We start from the raw sequence: 20,689 nt of genomic DNA on the forward strand, positions 1-20,689 counted from the left end.
CATCATTGACTTGCTTTCCCCCTTGTTCTGCGATTGGTCCCCTATTTAAAAAATTAGGGCAGTAGTTTCCAGACTGCCTTAGCAGCGTGAATGAAATCACTGTGCAAGGCAGGATGGGAACACCCAAGCTACACAAAAGTGGCTAAGAACCGTAAACTTTAACTGTTAATAAGATGGGGTACAAATGTCACAACTTCCCAGACACCATTTTATCGCAAAACAAGTTTTATTTCTTATTTCTTGACTTTTTAAAATATTTTTTTTTCTTTTGCTTTTGCACTTCCAACCCTTTAAAATCTTAATTTCATTATTATTTTGTCATATTTAAATCATATCAAACCAGGGCCGTCACAAAACAGCGAAATGTGGGAGAAAAGAGGGGTCGGGTTGGTTGGGATACAGAAACAAAGGAGTAAGACTGAAAACTGAGCTGGAGTGAGGATACACACACGCACGCACACACACACACACACACACACGCACACACACACACGCACACACACACACGCACACACACATACACTCTGTTACAAAAAATTAAAATAAAATAACACAAAAATAAAATAAAACTTGTTTGTTTTCATTTTTTTCCTTGAAACACCACATCCTTCAGGAAAGACAAAAAAAAAAAAAAAAAAAAAAAAACTAGCTCAAAATATTCTGGATACCATTCAATGTTAAGTGCTCTCATACACTCCTCTTCCTCGCAAAACATTGGCTCCCCGTATTTAACTATTGTTTTACATCTGTTTTATGGACTTCTGCGGTACGATGCAACCATTTCCAAACCCAAGTCCTGGTGGTCCCCCTGCTATGCTGGCTTCTCCTCTATCCGTCACTGAAGGGTCTCATGAAGGGACATCAAACAGACCAGTCAAGGCACTGGTCAACTCACTAGTCAGGCAAGAGCCAAGCCCCCTCGAGACAAATCACACAGATGTAGCCTCTAGAGAGGGGCCCCCTTCCCGACCTCGAAGCTTTTAAAAAGTCCATCTTAGAAAACACTATTGAAATGGATTGCGAATAACACACACTATGCACCACCCAGATTCGTTAAGAGTCCATGTCAACCACAGCACCCCCTGTCTGGTTGGAGGGGGCTTCCGGGACAGCTCTCAAATGTGTAAAGGGTGGATTACACACACACACACACACACACACACATCCACATATCTATGGGGTTGTCAGGTCCTCAGGGATCTCCCACGAGGGATAAGGATTAACATGTTAGAACACAAACCAGGTCGCTGCCTAGCTTATTGTTTTGTTTTGTTTTTTTTTTTCTCCAACATATATAGAAAAATAAAACTCCTTCAGGAGAGGAGGGAGGAAAACCGGGGTGCGATTGGTGGGGGGTCACCATATTTTGAAGTTGGCCGGAAAGATGCCAGTGCCTGACTAGCACCAACCCATGGATGTGGATACGGTTGAGGACTCGAAGAGGAGTTGAGTTGAGGAGAGGTGAGGTGAGGTGAGGTGAGAAGTGCTGTTGGTCTGGAGGTCTTCGGAAGAAAAATGCTGGTTCTTTACAAAAGTCTGCCGACGCAGAAGGGAGCGGAGCCATTGGTCGAGTGAGGGAAACGAAGCCACCGATTGCGACGACTTCGGTCATCTTCCGTCACTTCTTTGATTTGTTCAACTGTTTATCGTTGCCCAGGTCAAGAGGGACAGAGGTCTGTGTTTACTGTTGAATTAGACAGAAAACAAAACAAACAAGACAAAAAAAAAAAAAACTTTGCCAAGAGGCCATTTTGGAGAATTGGTGAGCGAGGCCTCAGATTCCTCTTTGTAGCTGCTGGCTTTGAAAGAGGAGGAGGTTTCTACTGTCCCTTTCTTTGCAAATAATTAAACAAAAAGACAAAAGAAAGGAGGAACAAAACAAAAAATAAGACTGGACCTCCGGAGGAGTAGGACAGTAAGAGGCCATATCCCCGACATCGATCCAGGGGCTGATTATCTTCTTACAAGTAAAATCATTCATTTCATCTCTCGTGTTTTACTAGACTCCAAAATAAAAAACAAAAACAAAATACCCCAAATGGAGTGCCTTTCAAGTCTCTTCTTCCCACAGGTATACACAATTCTTTAGCTTGTTAAGTTGGATTTTTTTTTTTTTTTTCAATGTGGTTCCTTCTTTTTTTTTTTTTTTTTGGTAATTTTCATTTTCCTTTCAGTGTAATTGTAATCAGGAGGATAAAACAAGAGAGGATAAAAATATTTACAGTGCTATTGAGACACAAAATCAAAAAAGGGGGCGTGTGGGGGGTGGGGGGGTTGAAGTGAGTGCAGTGGAACTCTACAGTAAAGTAAGGAGCAAGGTATGAGGTGAGACGTTTCTCGCTCCCTCTTCCTCCCTCCCTCTCTCTCCCTCTCTCCATCCCTCCATCATCTCCCCGTTGGTTGGAGAGATGTAATTGAATGGAGGCAGGGTGGGTGGAAGTGAGGGAGAGGAGGGTGGAGGAAGGCTGAGGGGGCAGGGCGCCCGTGGCCGCTGCGGTTGTTAGGTGGGGATGACGGGGGCGGGGGCGGCGGCGGCGGTGGAGGCGGTGGAGGAGGCGTCGCTGTTCTGGATGGCCCTCCGCAGCTCCAGCTCCTCCAACTGTCGCCACAGCTCCTCGCGGTCCTTCTCCTTCTTCTTCTCCCTGAGAGCAGTAGCGAAGGACAGAGGGGGGGAGATAAAGACAGAAGAGAGGGATTGAAGGAGGAAAGGAAGATAGACAGATATGGGGGAGGGAAAGAAAGAGAGGATCCAAAAGGGAAGAAGGGAGGGACCGAAGAGTATTGAAAGAGGAGAAAGGAAAGAGGAAAGAGGGAGTTGATGAGACTTCCTAGCTACAGCACGTCTACTGAGAGATAAACAAACACTAATGATAATTAACATAATATGGCAATCAAATGGGCACACATTAGCCTCTGAACAGAAAAGCGTTTCTCAATCAATCAAGTAAAATCAATAAAAACACAATAATAAATGTTGGCTCTCCCATCATTATGAAGGCCCCAACACATTTCACACGGCAAGCGCAGAGCTCACCGCTAGGTTACTATTGGTTGAGGTAACATTCTGACGATTTTTGTTGTGGTTACAGCTGAGCTCCGCGCAAAAGACCATTGACTTACAGTGCCCCGCGGTCAAAGTTCAACATATTTCAACTTTGACCACGGCGCACACATGAGCGGCAAAGCCACAAAATGCCGCTTGTGCTGCGCTTTGCTGAGCACAGTGGCGGACCAGTTCTTGCGCGCTCACACCGTTGAAAGTAATGGGTTTCATAGCGCATGCCGTGGCAGGTAATGTGATGGGGCCTTGAAGAAGAATTCATCAAGCATTGGATAGTTCACCCACTTATAGGGAATGTCATCTGGGTTCAGGTCATTGTGAGACAGACACTGTTCCAAACCCAGCACACCAAGCTCATGCAGTAGAGTGCTCACCTTTGGCGATCTGCTTTGTAGGTGGCGGCAAGCTCATCAAACAAAGTGCTGTTCATCTCCATGAAGGCCTTGAGCACGTTGTAGATTAAAGCAGAGATTGCCCTGAAGGAAGAGGAGTTGAGAGGTGCTTACATGCAGACCAAAGATAAGCACAAACACACTTAACTCTGGCTTCATTTTTTTTTTTTTTAATCAATAAAGTTAAAGAATATGATTCTGATCTCAGTCTCAGGCTACTCAGACAGTCGTCGATCTCATAAACTGAACTTTCCGTCTCACACACACGGCAGGAGAGATGATACTCACGGGTTCCAGTGCTCTTTGGAGATGCGGTAGAGACTAGCGAACATGATGGGCAGGATGACGTTGGAGTTCTCCTCGATCAGGCTCATGATGTACTCGTTGTTCCAGTAGTAGAGTGCACGCTCTGCCACCTGACACACACACACACACACACGGGCAGTCAGAGGCATGGCTCTTTACTCATAGAGCGCATTGGTTCAAAACAAGAGGTGAGCCACACTGCAGTTTCTGAGTGAGTCAAGGGCTTATTAAAAGCCTCCGCCAAGGGGTTTGTTAGTTTATATGTCTGTCTGTTTGTTAGCAAGATAACTCAAAAAGTGATGAATGGATTTCGATTAAATTTTCAGGGAAGGTCTGAAATGACCCAAGAAAGAAACGATTAAATCTTGGGAGTGATCCATATCACCGTTTGGATTTAGGAGGCGCTTATGCTTTTCGCTTAGCGGTGTAATGGCATGGTATGGCCACGTGGTGGCAATCTGAATAGTTTAGGTTCAAATGTATGACAACCAAGGAAGAAGAATACAGGCGGAGGTCTGCGCTCTCTGAGTGCTTTTCTAGTGTTATATATATCTTCAATTATTTCCTGGCTAGTTTATCGAATCCGACTGATTCGGGGCCAAAATCTACTTGGCGCTAGAGAATTAAAGGGGGTAAGGGCTTCGGTCAAACAGAGGTCCAGACCTGGAAGTGGGGGCTGGACACACATCTGGAGATCTGCTTAAAGAGTGGCTCCTGGATCTTGACGAACTGGGTGGGCTCGATGACGTCCAGGATCTCCTCCAACTCGCCCAGAAACATCACCTGCAGAAAGAACACACCACACACACACATTAATCAGGACACATACAAATACGGGAGACCACACACACACACACACACACACACACACACACACACACACACACACACACACACACACACACACACACACACACACACACACACACACACACACACACACACACACACACACACACACACACACACACACACACACACACACACACACACACACACACACACACACACACACACACACACACAGTAATGAGCTACATGACAGCCATTAAAGGCCATCAGTGACAACACAATATCATAAATGAGCATCATTAGTCAAAGTACTATGCAAACTAGCACACTGTGTTTGTATCAGGCAGCAGATATTATGCAACAAGCCAGCAGAGACAACAATCTGAACATGATATGAAGCCATTGCACAAAGCCAGAGACTCAATGCAGAGTTTACCGACCTCTTTCTGACTGCACGTTTTGGGCCAGAATTTCAGCAAGCCTCTGATTACCTGTAAAAAAATGAAAGACATGACAAAGATTGATGAAGTGGACAAATTCAGTGAGGGGAACGCTCAGTGTGTGTATGTGTGTGTGTGTGTGTGTGTGTGCGTGTGTATATGTGTGTATATATGTGTGTGTGTGTGTGTGTGTGTGTGTGTGTGTGTGTGTGTGTGTGTGTGTGTGTGTGTGTGTGTGTGTGTGTGTGTGTGTGTGTGTGTGTGTGTGTGTGATGAAGCAGATCGCTTACTGGCTCTGTTAACGTCGGGTCCTTCTCTAAGAATTGTACAATACAATAGGCCAGCTGTAGGAGAGAGAGATAGAGAAGCAAATGAACAAATAACAATGCTCACTAGCAGTGGCACATCTGCACAAAGAGGAACTGCTTTTACTGATAGAGATAAGAAAGACAAAAATAAGACAAGTATATTCAAACAGCACTCATAGGCCCATTCCCCTAAACACCGATTTCACAGACCACCCCCTCCCATAACTTTATTATTAAACCTTTAGGCAAATTCAATCCCTGAATACTGACCCAACCCACCAGTCAATATCAGTTATGGGTAATGCTGTTCCATTCCATATTGCTGTGGGCATGGAACACATAGAGTGTAAACCAGTCGATCCCAATCAATCCGAGTAGCGTACATACCTGTGCGTGGAAGAGTGACAGGCTCTTGACCGTGTGCAGCGGCAGCAGGACTTTGACCAGGAACTGCTTGTGTTCGGCCTTCAGTGGAAGAGCGAAGCCATTGATGATACTGAGAAGGGAGAGGAGTGGACAGAGGGGCAGGCACAGGGGCGTTTGTGAGCGAAGCATTTTTTTTCGACGACGTCCACTTCTACTCATTTTAGCCGATTCTCTGATCGTAAGAAGATTACAGGCCAGTGGATTGTTGTCTGCCGTGTTCGCAGGAGGACTTCATACACTCCCCTAATACAGCGCAGCTCAACCGTTGACAGTGTCACTCGAGACAATCTTTTAAATACCCGACCTGTTAGACGGCCGACAATACATACATACCTACCTACTACACACAAACAAACTAACTAAACACAAATGGAAACCATACAAAACAAAACACGGAACTGAACTGCAGTGATGAACTGAATGCATAAAGAAACTGCACAAAAACACTACATACACAAAATAAACTGAAAATTGTCTACCTAAAAAAAACAAAACAAACCAAAACCAAAACCAAATCTAAAACCTGCTGGCAGCACTATCAGGCTATGTGCTACATGTCCTCTGGGGCCCTCTAGCTGTCAGAGACCGGGCTCTTTAAACCTGCCAGAGGTCTAAGACTGTCCTGGGACCAGTGCAGACTCCCTCTCGGCAGTCTGACACAGCATCAGGAGCCTGAGGCTCGTGTCGGAGAGGAGCGAGCGAGGCCTGCTCAAGATCAGTGTCGGGCTGTTTCTCCCTCGCCTGACTAATGGCTCTGTTTAGACGTCTGGGGACCTGCTGCGCTTTAGCGTAGGGGGGTGGGGGGTTGGGAGGCCGAGAGCCTATCGGAAGGCCTGCTTAAACGCAAACAACAGGAAGGCAGGAGGAGACGGACGCAGAGGAGACACGCGAGCAAGGGGAGTGAGAGTCGAGAGGGCGGAGGAGGAGGATGTGACCCGCTCACCTGCCCAGGATCTCCAGCAGCTCAGCCACACCGTTGAAGTGCTCCGTCTCGTAGACAAAACTGCCCATAAAACAAGACAGGGGAGACATGTGAGGAGGGACACAAGACACAAGACACATAGAGAGGCCATAAAAAAGCAGAGAAGACAAACAAGGTAGGAAGTAATAGAAACATAAGAAGAGAGAGAGAGAGAGAGAGAAAAGGAAAGAAATGGGGGTAGAGAGAGAGAGAGAGAGAGAGAGAGAACATAACTAATCAGTGACAGACCAGGCGAGTGCATGCTGTTCACTTCAAAACAAGTGACTGGTGCGAGAGAGAGAGAGAGAGAGACAGAGAGAAAAGAGAAGAGAAGAGAGGGGGAGGGAGAGAGAGAGAGAGAGAGCAAGAGAGAGAGAGAGCAGGCTAAGGCTCACACTCACCATAAGAAAATGTTGTTAATCTGTTTGCGGATGAAGGCGCGCAGGCCCAGGAACTTGCCGTAGATTCTGTGCAGCACAGTCTTCAGACAGTCCCTCTCCCGAGGGTCCTCACTGTCAAACAGCTCCAGCAGCTAAAGCCAGAGAAAGGCAGAGTCAGTGGGTGAAAGACTGGAAGATGTAACAGAATCCACGTCTTACTGATGTATTCTGGGAGGTGACTAGGACTGCACGATTTGGGTAAAATATCGAATCGTGTCTCGGACAGCAATTGCAATTTGCGATATGATGCTTGAATGTCAATGAATTGATTCAATTCAACATTCCAAATGTGTGAGCTGTGCCACTGCTGGAGGCATACTGTAGCCCTCCTGACAAGACTGTGGTTCTGTGCTCTTTTATGGAATATAAATGTGACCAGATTAACTTTGCACGACTATTTGTAGCTTTTGTGATTAGATAATTGCAATTGGTTCAGACTGTGATTGGTGACTGCGATAACTGTACTAACATACCCTGACTCATTTTGGGTCTCATTTGTGCGCCATCAACCTATCCAAACACTGATGTAGTTCAGATTTTACTTTCTGGCCGCTGCATGATTCAAACGGCTGGCCTTCTTTGGGGCTCAGCGCTCAGTAGCGGTTAATTGACTGGCGGAGGGATCACAGCAGGTCTAATCCCATTAGGCCCTCTAGACATCTCTTACACAACCAGACGTCACGATCGGCTCTCATTCTTACGCCTGTTCCAACTCCTTGACATGTACACATGCCTCATGTCTATTCTCCTGCCTGCATATCGGATTGCCCTGCGTGCCGTAATGATCCTATCAACAGTACCCTTACCTATTTGAACACACCTATTGAACTAATCTGTTAGGAGCCTGTGATCTATGATCACACTGACTTTGAAGGTCTACTAGGAACAACAGGTTGAAAATCCTGTTCCACAATTGTAAGGTGCTTTGGATGCAATCATTTGTGCAAATGAGTAAATGTTAATGTCCTATAGAGCTAGAGGAGGAGGCAGAATCTACAGTGCATATGACCACTAGGGGGCACTCAAACCAACTCACAAGAAAAGGTGTCCGTCTCGTTTGCAATTACTTCTCACAGAATGTTGACGTGACGCTTTTCCAACTTGTTCCATTAGCCACAATCAATCTCACTGACTGCGCTTAAGAAGTTAACACCTTGTCAAATCTGACCATGGAGAGGTCTCATTATTGTGTGTGTGTGTGTGTGTGTGTGTGTGTATGGTAGGGGTGAGGGGGGTAGGGTCCCCTTGGCACCCAGCCCAGGCTGCCAGGCTCTCTGTCTCACCTGCAAGACAAATTTCTGGTCTATGTGCTTCTTGGCCACACTGGGCTGAAACTCCTGGCTCTCCAGGAAGCGGATGAAGAACTCGTAGACCAGCTGCAGAGAGAGAGAGAGAGAGAGAGAGAGAGAGAGAGATTGAGAGAGAGAGATTGAGAGAGAGAGAGGGAGTGACAGAGAGGAGCGGAGAAGAGAGCCAGTGAAGGAGGAGGAAGAGATAGAAAAATAGATACAAAGAAAAAGATGCAAAAAGGAGATAAGAGGAGCCGGTAAATAAGTCATCAGCTGATCAGCAAAGTCCCACCCCTAGCGGTCAGGCTGAGGGCAGCTCGTATCCAGACCTGGTTCAGCCAAGGGTCAGTGGGACTGATTGGGAAACACACATATCACTGAATGGCTGAAGGTTTACAGCTATGATTATGATTATGAGTGTTGGCATGCACGTACACGTGTGTGTGTGTGTGTGTGTGTGTGTGTGTGTGTGTGTGAGAGAGACAGAGAAGTAATTGTAATTCTGTAATTGTATGTTTTGTGTGTGTGTGTGTGCGTGTGTGTGTGTGCGTGTGCGTGTGTGTGTACCTGTAAGTGAGGCCAGGAGGCCTCCAGTGTGGGCTCGTCCTCCTCAGGGTCAAACTCATTGCTGTCACTGGGCGGAAGAGTCCGGAAGATGTTATAGCACACCTGTGGGGGGGGGGGGGGGGGAGAGAAAGATAAAGATAAAGGGAGAACAGAGAAAGAGAGATGCCATTAGTAACAAAAGCAAGCAGCAAGGGGTCTGCCACTAGACAGAACATAAACACTTCTAAAACAATTCTAGTTTCTGGTTCACAAACAGCTCGTGGTCTCCAATCTGGTGTGTTTCTAAAGGCTTTGGCCGGGTTTCCCAAAATCGTTAAGAAGCTCTTAAGTGCTAAGAACTTCTTAGGAGCGTTGTAAGAATGTTCTAAGAACGCTCCTAATAAGTTCTTAGGACTTAAGAGCTTCTTAACGATTTTGGGAAACCCGGCCATTGTCTGTAAGCGAGACGTTTAGTCTACCATTTATGGTGCTTTTTGAGACTGTTTTTAAGACAGCTTTAAGTTTAAGTGTGGGGTTTATTCAGACAACAAGCTTCCTCAAACAGCTCTCAGACCCCACAGCTCAGAGCCATGGGTGGTCCTGCAGCATTTCCAAGGGATTAGCATGCCAGCAGTTAGCGGTGTAATGGTATATCTTACAAAAAATGTGCACGGTGCGAATGTGTAAGTCATTCCTAGACATTTGAGATGAGCCATGAAACACAATGCCGTCCATATGAATTCATGAAAACACAATCAGATATGGGGTCATGCTCTCTCAGACATACTGAGACGCCCCCTCAGCTGTTCTATAAATCAGTGCAAACAACGGCCTCTCTGGGCTTATTGCTTAATTCTTCATCGAGTTAAATATCTCCTGACAAAGACCTGAGAATGGAATGATGATCCATCATGACGGCTGGTAGTGTTCTGTTGTGTGTCCTAGCAGATATATCTAAAGTATGTACAGTATATGTATATACACATTCTTTGTGCTGCACTTAATGTCATCACGCTAAACCTAAAACTCTGACTTTCAATGATTGAATGAAGTTTCTATTCTATTCTATTGTGATAATGTAGCATTGTGATAGCTCATTATTCATTCATTCATTCATTCATTCATTCATTCATTCATTCATTCATGTGGAGTTTATGTCACTGATCTGTACAGTTATGTTCTCTCTTTTTTTAAAATTGCTGTAATAAACTATTTTGATTATTAAGTGTTTTCTCTCTCTCTCTCTCTCTCTCTCACCATCTTGACCACTTCAGGGTAGGTCTGCTCGGTCAGGTAGCCGCGGCTGACGGTGACGTAGTCCACGAGCTCGTTGAGCGTGGAGCGCTTGTACTCCTTCATCTTGAGGTCGGACAGCGTGTCCATGAAGTCAAAGAGGGCGCAGCACTGCTGCAGCTTCTTGACAAACAGCTCCGGCTGCTCCTGAGCGGACACATCTACAGAGGAAAGAGAGAGAGGAAGGGAGAGAGGGAGGAAGGGAGAGAGAGAGAGGAAGGGAGAGAGAGGAAGGGGTTGTTATTGTTGATGACACTTGACTCTGATCACAGAAATTGATCCGTGTTTGTTTTGTTTTCCCAAACCTATCTGGGCAATTGCCCTGTCGCTAGTTTGGAGTTGAAGGCGGTTTTAAACTGGAGTTGGAGTTGGGGTTTAAAACCGAGTTTAACTCCAAACTAGCGACTGAGCAATTGCCCTATCATGTATTGCTTTACAACCCCTTCATCATTACCCCTTTTTGTCTTTTTATTTTTCTGCTTGTTGTTATTACTGTCCATGTCTTTGGCTTGTAGGCATAATGGCCTTGTTTGTTCTTTGTTACAGGCTAGCTCATACTGCTCCTATGAACTGACACGGAGCAGAGCCACAAAGGGACGGCAGGACGACAGGCAAACCCAGTTATGAGCGCCCATCCACTACCATGCATCTCAGAAGAGGTCTGCTTGTGGCCTCTGCATGACTGGTTTGCTCCCTCACCTTTGCCGCAGGGGGGATTTGAGGAGGAGGAGGAGGGGGGGGGGCTCAAATACCTTACACTTGGGTGAGTAGTGAAAGCACCTGACCTTTGGCCTAAAATAGAAGAACCACTTGTGTTCTGGGTTGGCACACACACACACACACACTCTCTCTCTCTCAGACACACACAGAGCAACACACACACGAGGCATAATTACGGGGGGAAGAAAGCTGAGGGATTTGTCCGAGAGCGCAGATTGTGAGGCTACCGAAAGGTTTTTTGAGGAGGCGTGTATGTCAGAGAAGAGCGAAGCAGAGATGTAGATTGCAAGGGCATGCGTGAGCCTGTGTGGGAGTCGGTGAGTTTGGCTCATACTTGTGCATGAATGAATGAGCACAATGCCTTAGTGTGAGTATATGCGTGCATGCGTATGTGTGTGTGTGTGTGTGTGTGTATGTGTTTGCGCAAGAATGTATGTATGTATACGCATGTCTAAAAGCATGCGTGTCTGCATCTAGAGTCTGCATGCTTGAGTGTGTTTTGTTGTGTGTGCGCTGGATGTGCCTGCCTGTTGTCTAAAAGAGAGAGAGGGAGGGAAGGAGAAAGCAAAACAGAGAGAAAGAATGAGGAAAGGTCGCATGACCTGATCAGACAATACAAGCACTCTTTTCATGCGTGCTCTGGTCTGGCTGCATTCTCTATACGTGCATGAATGCCTGTGTGCCTGCGTGCGTGCGTGCGTGCGAGTCAATGTCTTTTTGTAAATGTGTGTGTGTGTGTGTGTGTGTGTGTGACTGCATGCAAGCGAGTAGGTGAGCATAACTCAGTGCGCGCATGTGTGTGTGTGTGTCTGTCTGCATGCAAGCGAGTGAGTATAACTCTGTGTGTCTGTGTGTGTTTGTGTGTGTCTGTGTGTGTCTATGTTTGACTGCACGCATGCGAGTGACGGAGTACCACTCGTTCCTGCCCAAACGGACACTACACGGACCCGACTGGCTCTGGCAGTAATCAAGCGTTATCAGCCTGTTCAGGAGACTCATTACTGACCTGCTTAGGGGGCACATTCTGCACTAGAGGGTGACGCTGATTAAAGCAGGTCAAAAACCTTGAGAATGATAATCACGACGGCCATCATTAACGTGAACTGCACCAGTTACCCTGCGCCCTGCTGTCCAGGGCTGTGACGCACACATGCAGTAACGGCGCAGACCTGAAGAGTACGCCAGCGTCTTTTAACTACTTGCTTCACATGGCTCCTCATTCCGAGGCTTGGTTTGATATTAAAAGGAAACGGTGGCCAACTCAAGTAAGTAATAAAAAAACGTCTTATCATTAAACAGCCTGGCCCAGGCTTTATGACACATTTATGAGGAGCGTTCTGCCCTGGGAGAGGCCAGATTGGAAGAAAAAAAAAAAGTCTTCCGATCGCGAAGCAGCTTTCAGGATAATGACCCGAACAGCAGGTATAAACTCCACAGGTTTCTTTCTTCATCTTGACCTGCCCCAAAGTTATCCCTTGGTATCCATCTGATACATCGAATGATTAAAAGGAAGTTGTCTGCCACTGTTGAGATATCAGCACGATCCAAAAGTGTACACTTAAAAACCCTGGTCAGTCCTGGTTATCACCTATGAATTCTGCAATGCGTAATGGAGAGGCATACACACTCAGGATAGACTTTAAAAAGTTGCTGTGTTTGACTGTATTGATGATGGATCAATAGACTTGGTTTTGGATGAAGCAGATCTACTGCCTGCATGGGTCAGGAAATATAAGGGCATTTAGGAAGCACATAAAAAACCTGACCCACCTGCAGCAGTTCACTTTCTTCCCTAGTAGGGCACAATACTATTACTATGCTTTACAAAATTCTACAATTAATATCACTGTAATATGTCAATTACTACTATAAAAGTGTGAGGCACGTCAGTAAAACAATCAAAAGAAATCCCATAAGGGAATAATGTGGCAACAAGATAAGGACCAATTCCAGCTATGACAGCTATGATTTGTCAATGAAGTCTGCAACTGACAATTATTTTCAGTCGATTAATCGAATAGTTGTTAATTCAATAAAAAGCCTGAAAATGGTGATAAGTGTTTTGAGTTTTCTTTCAAATTTATGATCTCGTTCTCTAATGGAAACATTTGGTGGTGACGGATGTTTCCAGAAAGTGCCCAGTACCTTTGAGCAGTGGTAAGGGGGTCAGCTCAATGGGCTTGTCCTGAGCGCGGAACTGGGAGGAGCTCTGAGCCCTCCTCTGCCGGGCTCTCCGCACAGACTTGCGGGTGAAGCCGTCCACCTTGTCCACCGACGGTGGTCCAGCTGGCGTGGACGACATGGTCCTCTGGAGAGAGAGAGGGAGGGAAGGAAGGGAGAGAGAGAGAGAGGGAGAGAGAAACAAGGAAAAGAAAGAGAGACCAAAAACAAGAACATAGGGTCAGTCTCCTGGAAGAATTATTGGATAGAATTTACATCGAAAAACACTTGCAATAATATAAAATATAGACGTTATAAAATACCAGCCTTAAAATAACAAAAGGGTATTAGATATGCAACAGTTTCTAGGTGTGTACTAGTCTACCAACTTGATGGTATACTATGCGGTCATCAGAAGGACAGATGACAGATGAACACATCTCCCGTATTTACAGAGGTTTGAGAGTATAGACTACAGTCATTTGACCCAGACCAGAGCAACAGAAACGATCAGTCTGAAAAGGTAGAACACTAACGACTAACTTACTACCAACTACTTAATGCGTAAACTTATTACAGCCCACACCAGCCAGTAAAATGCTGTACTGCCAAACAAGGGTCAGCATAACAACCATCCAAGCCATTCACACTTCCATGCAATTTAACATGAAGAGTGTGTGTGATTGTGTGTGTGTGTGGGTGTGTGTGTGTGTGTGTGTGTGTGGAGGCGTGCGCATGTCTACACGCACTCTCGCACGTGCTTGGTAGCGATGTCCCGAACCTCAAAGTGTGTGCAGCGTTACTTGAGAATCAGCTGGGGACACTTGAGACGACGGCAAGTGAGTGTAAAAATGGGAAGGGCAGCCTGCTGAGTGAGTGCTGCCTGCCTGCGCTTTTCTGCGTGAAGGGCATCCATCAGTGTAACACACCATCACTCTACACCCACCAAGAGAGCACACACACACACACACACACACACACACACACACACACACGAGTGAAACCAGCCAGCAGCACTGCATGGCCGTCAGACTACCAGTCACTTACAGGCAACAGTCGGCCTACAGCGGAGAGAGAAAGGAACAAGCAAGCACAAATCCTACCTGCGAGCAACTCACTCTTCAATTGCATTAGTGACCAGGGAATTATGAATAAATGTCATTAAAGCCTGCAAGCTCTGCAGACCGCATTTTGAAATGAGAGGAAAAAGCATAATAATAATAATGATAATAATAATAACAAGTGTTGTTGTTGGAGCAGTCCAAAAAAAAACACTGTTTGAAGGAGAGAAAGGAAGAGAGAGAGAGAGAGAGAGAGAGAGAGAGAGAGAGAGAGAGAGAGAGAGAGAGATAGAGATAGAGAGACCGAGAGGGAGGCATGAAAAAACATCTCTGTTCCTTCAGCAAGCCAAAGCCAACCCTTCGTGACACATTAACACTCAGAAAGAGCCCGGGCCTCTCATCAGCCTGTGCCGGGGGGGATCCTCGTCTAGAATGTCCTCTGTATTTGCGGGGTCAAGTGCTACTGGATGGGGGGTTGGGTCCTTTGAGGACAGAGGGTGTGTGTGTGTGTGTGTGTGTGTGTGTGTGTGTGTGTATGTGTGGGTGGGTGCTGCATGCAAGCTAAGGCCCAGAGTAGGGTAGGGTAGGGCAGGGGAAGGCAAGGCAGGGCTGAGCGGAGGGAAGCTGGGCAGGGCTGGACCTTGCGGCGGCTATCCTTCTTACGTAAGCTCCTGCTCGGTGTCCCCGGCAGCCGCACGAGGGATTAAGCGCACCCGCGACCCGAGAGAGACTGACAGGAAGTCATCATCAACGGGCTTTACTGCCCTGCTCCTGCTCCTCCTCCTCCTTCTTTGACTGGCTCCTCCATCAGCTAAGCAGAGTCACAGATCAACATCTGCCCTGGATAGGTTCAGAGCACGACACGGCACTGGAGATGTTTAGCAGTCGGGACGTGTATCAAGAGGGACAGGAGCAAGTGGGAAATCAGATTCTCTCTCTCTCTCTCTCTCCCCCCCCCCGGACTGATGAAACAGAAGAGGAGAAAAAAAAAAGAATGACATAACCAGGGAGTGCCTAGAATACGCCCACGGGCCGACCCTGGGTTTATCTTCAATGGGCTCGCCGCTGATCAGTACCAAGAACGGAGGCAGGCTGGCTGGCCAGCAAATCAGGCCAAAAGGGAGTTCCTGGATTGGGCCTGCAACCTTGTTGTCTCAACTCACCAGCTTGGCTTGTTTAGTCAGATACAAAAAAAACGGCCTAACGGGACTTTACAGCTACTAGGCTAAATATTATCACAGGTCTGATCCATTACAGTGCATAGCACAGTCGGTGCAGCACCCAGAGGCAAACTTTGAGACAATCTGTCTAAAAGTGTAAAAAACTGAAGCTGGTGAAAGATGCACCACATGTAACTTGTGTTGACAGTTGCGCTGCACTATTTGTCCCTGGCAGGTCAGATCTGGTCAATCAACATAATGGAAAATCCCCAGCTATGAATGGACTACTTGCAAACGTCTAGACTAGTTTTATTATTACGGCACTGAGGTATTTTTGTTGTTTTTATCATCATATTCTGGATAACACAATGCATTAATCTCATTAGTGCCTCCTTAATGCATTGTTTCTCTGCTTGTAATCCCCTGTCCCTCTCCTTTAAAGTCGCTTCAGACAACAGCGTGTGCTTAAGGAATTAAAACCATAAACTCACACTGAGCGGTGACTTTACTCCGAACCACCTGAAAATAAATCCTTCAAAGACTTAACAGAACACAGATACAGCACTTGCAGAACACAAACACACTCCCCTCACACATGCATACTTCACATTCTTACTTAGCAGAGACGTCTAAAACACACACACACACACACACACACACCACTGTAAATTAGGAGTCTGCAGCAAAGCCAAGCAGATTCTTTAAATCTGGAAATTGTATATCTTGTGCGGGGCATCTGCACTTTATCCACCTAAACGGTGTTTATGTCAGGTTCACAGAGCACCACTCTAGAGCGAGGCAGCCACCATTGCCTCTGGCAAGCTGCAGGGTGAGGCCCAATCCATGCGCACGTGTGTGTGTGTGTGTGTGTGTGTGTGTGTGTGTGTGTGTGTGTGTGTGTGTGTGTGTGTGTGTGTGTGTGTGTGTGTGAGAGAGTGCGTCTGCCACTGCGGCTAGAGACCCCCGATGCTGTTCCTTGGCTTAAGGAAGTTAAAGACAATAAGCAGCAATCTGATAAGAAGGCACAGGCAGCAGAGGGGAAGTGTGAGGAGTGGCGGCGGTTCCTGGAGCGGTCTATCCTGGACACAAACTGTCGCTTTAAAAGTGAGACGGTTAACACGGGGGGGCTCCGAGCACAGCGTTTTAACAAGAGCTGCGGTGTCGGCCTGATAGTTTTTTTTTAAAATGACCAAAACCAGACATGTCTGAAAAACGCTAGTGTGTGTCGTACCGCAAAAGCTTGCAACCAAGACACACGGTGCTGGATGAGGACACACTAACATAAAGCAACAGCAATAACACAAAGCAATTTCTTAAACCATGAGTTTGTGGTGAGCAAAGCTCCCATGGTGGAATGTTTGTGTGGCCATCACCTGATCATTAATTAACATGCAACACAGATAGAGAAAGTGAATTAGTGGGTACTGGCTGAGCAGCTCCGTCATAAAGTCATAAACAGGAGGGACTTTGACAGCTAAACACTCTAATGGCTGCCTGCACCTGACCACCACGTGAAAGCAGCGGCTAAGCTGAAACCTGCAGCTGTTTCCAAAACTCTCTGTGCATATCTCAATTAGATATAGGCCCTAGGCTACAGTAAAGATGAGAGCTAACTCTGCCAACGAGTCATCAAGTTACTACAGAGGCCACACGTTCTCAAGATGGACACTGTACCAATATAAATGGTATGAGTCAGTGGCACACCAAAGCTACCTGCGGGTGAGCAGTAAAATAAGAAGTGCCGACAGGCAGCCAAGGGATACGGGATACGATTCTGTTTTTAATTAAATCTACCATCATTATGCAAGTTTCCACATCGGTCAGTTCTATTGGTCTAATCACACAACAGAGTGGAGGACCACAATGCAACATCTTGCAAGAAATGAAGACTGAAGATCAGCTGATTTGAATCAAATTACAAAAAAAAAAAGGTTTTCCGAAGATTACAAAATAACATGTAGCAGCAACTCATTGGCCTAGTCTTGGCCCCTGTGTGCATACCAGGGGGGCAGTTCAGAGGCAGTTAACCAATGAACTTGGAGCTGGTCATATCCAATATCAGATGTAACAGGCTTTCATTTCTCACTTGTGGCTTGTCAATTAGCCTGCAGTCTTTCAAACATGAACCATGTTCGAGAATCACTGATACCCAAGGGACAAGGTATGCTTTGCCAAAAGCAGACAACAGGAGAGGGATCAACGAGAGGTGCCTGAATGCTCTCGATTGTCAGCCTACCAAATGCACGGCTGCAGCTGTGTGGCAAAAACAGGTGTGTGTGTGTGTGTGTGTGTGTGTGTGTGTGTGTGTGTGTGTGTGTGTGTGTGTGTGTGTGGTGTGTGTTGTGTGTGTTGTGTGTGTGTGGTGTGTGTGTGTGTGCGTGAGGCAGGTGGGCATTTTACCAACACAAACGATACATTACAGATAACAGAAACAAGACACAGGCCTATGAAATGGTAGGCGAATAAGACAGCTACTACAGCACAAAAACAAAGGGGATAAGAATGGTTTGAGTGCATCCTTCAAAAGCTGATCACATGTGCAAAAGTAAACTCCAACATACCTGACCTGAACTTTACAACAGGGACTTCTTCAATCTACCTACACCATGTGACCAAACAACAGGAACACATTTTACCTTAACCTTTACTTAATTTAAACACACTTCTAACCAGAATATAACATCTACCTAGCTAGACTGATTACCATTGTCACAAACTATAACATTGCACACTGTGCACTGGAATCAAATAATTTGCTCAGCTACGAACTATGAAAATCAGCTGACTGATACGACCACGTAACTCTCTGATAACCTATCAAGTTGACAATCACTGCACGTTAGGACACTGACTTTACATTACATTACATTATATTACCAATTCCACCTTCGTTGTAATAGCAGTCATTGCTATTTTCACGGATCATCATTAGGGCACAGGTAACGTTGGTATATTCCTCAAATCAATGCATTAACAGATTACTTCATTTCCCTGATCAAAAACACTTAACGTTAGGTAACTAGAACAATTCGTAATGGAACATAAAAATGTCAAATCCGTTCAGGTGGTTGTGATGGCAAAAGTAGCCAGATACCCTAACGTTTCTAACTTGAGCTATGTAACAGTTAGCTAGCTACTTAGTGACTCGAATATCACAAAATCCTCGCAGAACAGCCGACGTTAGCTATCTAACTAACAGCAAGGGTCGCTAAAGTCAACGTTAGCAACTAACGTTCACTTTAGGTAGCGACAGCTAAGCTAGCCAAGTTAGCACTGGTAAACGCCAGCCAGCCATTTACTGTTAAATATGTATATTCTGCATGTTTTATAAACATGGTTACTAGAAGTCAGAAACTCGTACATTCATTCAAACCCAATGGCGCATAAAGAGATGGCATTGTTTACCTTGATTTTTTTGTTGTCGATGCCGTGTGGGGGTGGTAGTTAGCTCGTCGTCAGCTAGCTACTACTTCTATGGAGCAGTCCCGTGTGAGGATGTTAGCTAGCTAGCTAGCTAGCTGAACAGCTAGCTAACGCCTAATTAGGGGGTCTCTGCAGCTTGCTTCTTCACGGGACAAAGATAATTCTAAAATAGTTATCTTGTCCTTTTGGGATGACACAGTTCACGCTTACCGGCCAGCCAGTGAACCAACCTCTGGCAAGCCAACATTAGCGAGCTAGCTGACTAGCTAGTTGGCTAACCAGACGAAATAATCCTCCTAGTCTGAGACTGCATGAATAACAGTATTCGGTGGGGTCCGTGTTATCCCGACAAAGATTTATAGATACATCCCAGTTGCACAGAATCCATCTAATTGTGAGGCACTCGTCAAATCTGCTTAAATGTATTGTATCCCTTTTAATTTCCGCCAAAAATGAGGTTTCATCACTCTATTGTGAATATTTCAACCTCAGATACATGGTAGCTGGTTACTTGCTCATAACAGAGGATCGCTCTAAACTGCTAGGACTGTTATGGAGTGACCACTACCTGATTGGTTGGTGAACATAATGTGAAAGTGAGTGGTTGGTTGAAGTACCCTTCAATCACCTGACTCCCAACATGAAAAATCAAGATAGGTTGCATTTGTCGGTAGAGACGATGATATCGACCAGAGACAGGCGCTGAAAATATTTTACTTGCGAAAATGTTGTCCTCTTTTATTAAGGCCAGTGTAATGGGAAACCAAAGAACATGTAGTAGCAATGCAGTCTGGGATAATGGACAATGTAGAATTCCAAAGTAGCGGTTTTCCTCGGCATCACTGCTGGCGAAAGAGACATTTAGCCTATTACGTAAGAAATTATGTGATACTGGCGGTAGGCTCCATAAAATATGCTATAGTTTATACAAGTAGGCTATTGTACAAATGAGACGTGAATATAAATTCTGGATATTCTGTGGTGAATGCAACAGCCTTTCAAATGTCGTATATGGTACAACTACAATTACTACTAAACTAGTCTGCTCCCTTAAATATAGGCAACGGCATATTACGCAACGCAACATAAATGCCTACCGGTATGCTGTACAGTCCATGTGATTTCCATGCCCCGTTTTTCTTCTGCAAAGAGGACGTTGTCATGTCTCAACAGTAGGTGGCAGCGAAGCACCGTAGGTTGTAGCCTACTGTCAGTTCGAGCGCAGATTTTTGGTGTTGCCACTAGGCAGAGTTGAGCCATTAATGTATGACAACAGCGCATGCATGTGATGGTACTAACCTACACGTTAAACCAACCCTGGTCCTTGCTTTTAAATGAGCGTGCCCCTTAAATGGAGGTTAATGGAGGGCTGAAATATTTGAATATTAGGCCTATTATTTTTATTATAATATTGTATTAAATAATTAAATTGTTTTTGTAAAAACATAAGGCATTTAAACAGGCTCAATTCTACTAAACCTTTATTGTGAGCTTATTATTATCATTATTATATATATACAAATATATTTTTGCAATATTCCAGCCTGTGTGTGTGTGTGTGTGTGTGTGTGTGGAATAGAGTAATAGAGCAAGATTGAACAGGCCCATGCCAGCATGCCACATTGCAGATAGCTCTTTATCTGACCATCACTGTGTGTGTGAGTGGAGAGTGTGTGCGTGCTCTTTTGAGTACACACAGATAAACTGCCCCTATTAGACATGCTCAAAGTGCAAACACATGGCTCCTTCATGGACTGCTGGTGACTCAGTGTGTGTGTGTGTGTGTGTGTGTGTGTGTGTGTGTGTGTGTGTGTGTGGGTAGCTCTTTAACTGCTTCTGATACACATAAAAAATGAGGAAATACATACTTGGGTCTACATAAGGGAATCCCCACTCAAAAGCAATAAGCCA

The 20,689-nt window shown here is 45.5% G+C and overlaps 1 protein-coding gene across 2 annotated transcripts; it reads right to left on the reverse strand.

Annotated features, from left to right (window-relative positions):
* Positions 1–207: 207 nt before the first annotated feature.
* On the reverse strand, positions 208–19,296 carry ppp2r5ea (protein phosphatase 2, regulatory subunit B', epsilon isoform a). Of its 2 annotated transcripts, none has more exons than XM_062550420.1 (14): positions 18,761–19,296; positions 13,120–13,282; positions 10,219–10,415; positions 8,983–9,084; positions 8,410–8,502; positions 7,088–7,218; positions 6,669–6,728; positions 5,687–5,795; positions 5,282–5,335; positions 4,992–5,042; positions 4,423–4,542; positions 3,742–3,869; positions 3,436–3,537; positions 208–2,642 (listed from the first exon to the last, which is right to left on the reverse strand). In XM_062550420.1, exons 2-14 carry the CDS (start codon positions 13,274–13,276, stop codon positions 2,501–2,503), a joined length of 1,446 nt encoding a protein of 481 aa, XP_062406404.1. In that variant the 5' UTR covers positions 13,277–13,282; positions 18,761–19,296; the 3' UTR covers positions 208–2,500. The 2 variants fall into 2 exon arrangements, with proteins under 2 accessions (XP_062406404.1, XP_062406405.1); XM_062550421.1 differs by having other exon boundaries at positions 5,282–5,331; positions 5,686–5,795.
* Positions 19,297–20,689: the final 1,393 nt, after the last annotated feature.

This window comes from Sardina pilchardus, chromosome 12 (genome assembly GCF_963854185.1).
Source record: "Sardina pilchardus chromosome 12, fSarPil1.1, whole genome shotgun sequence".
NCBI lineage: Eukaryota > Metazoa > Chordata > Actinopteri > Clupeiformes > Clupeidae > Sardina > Sardina pilchardus.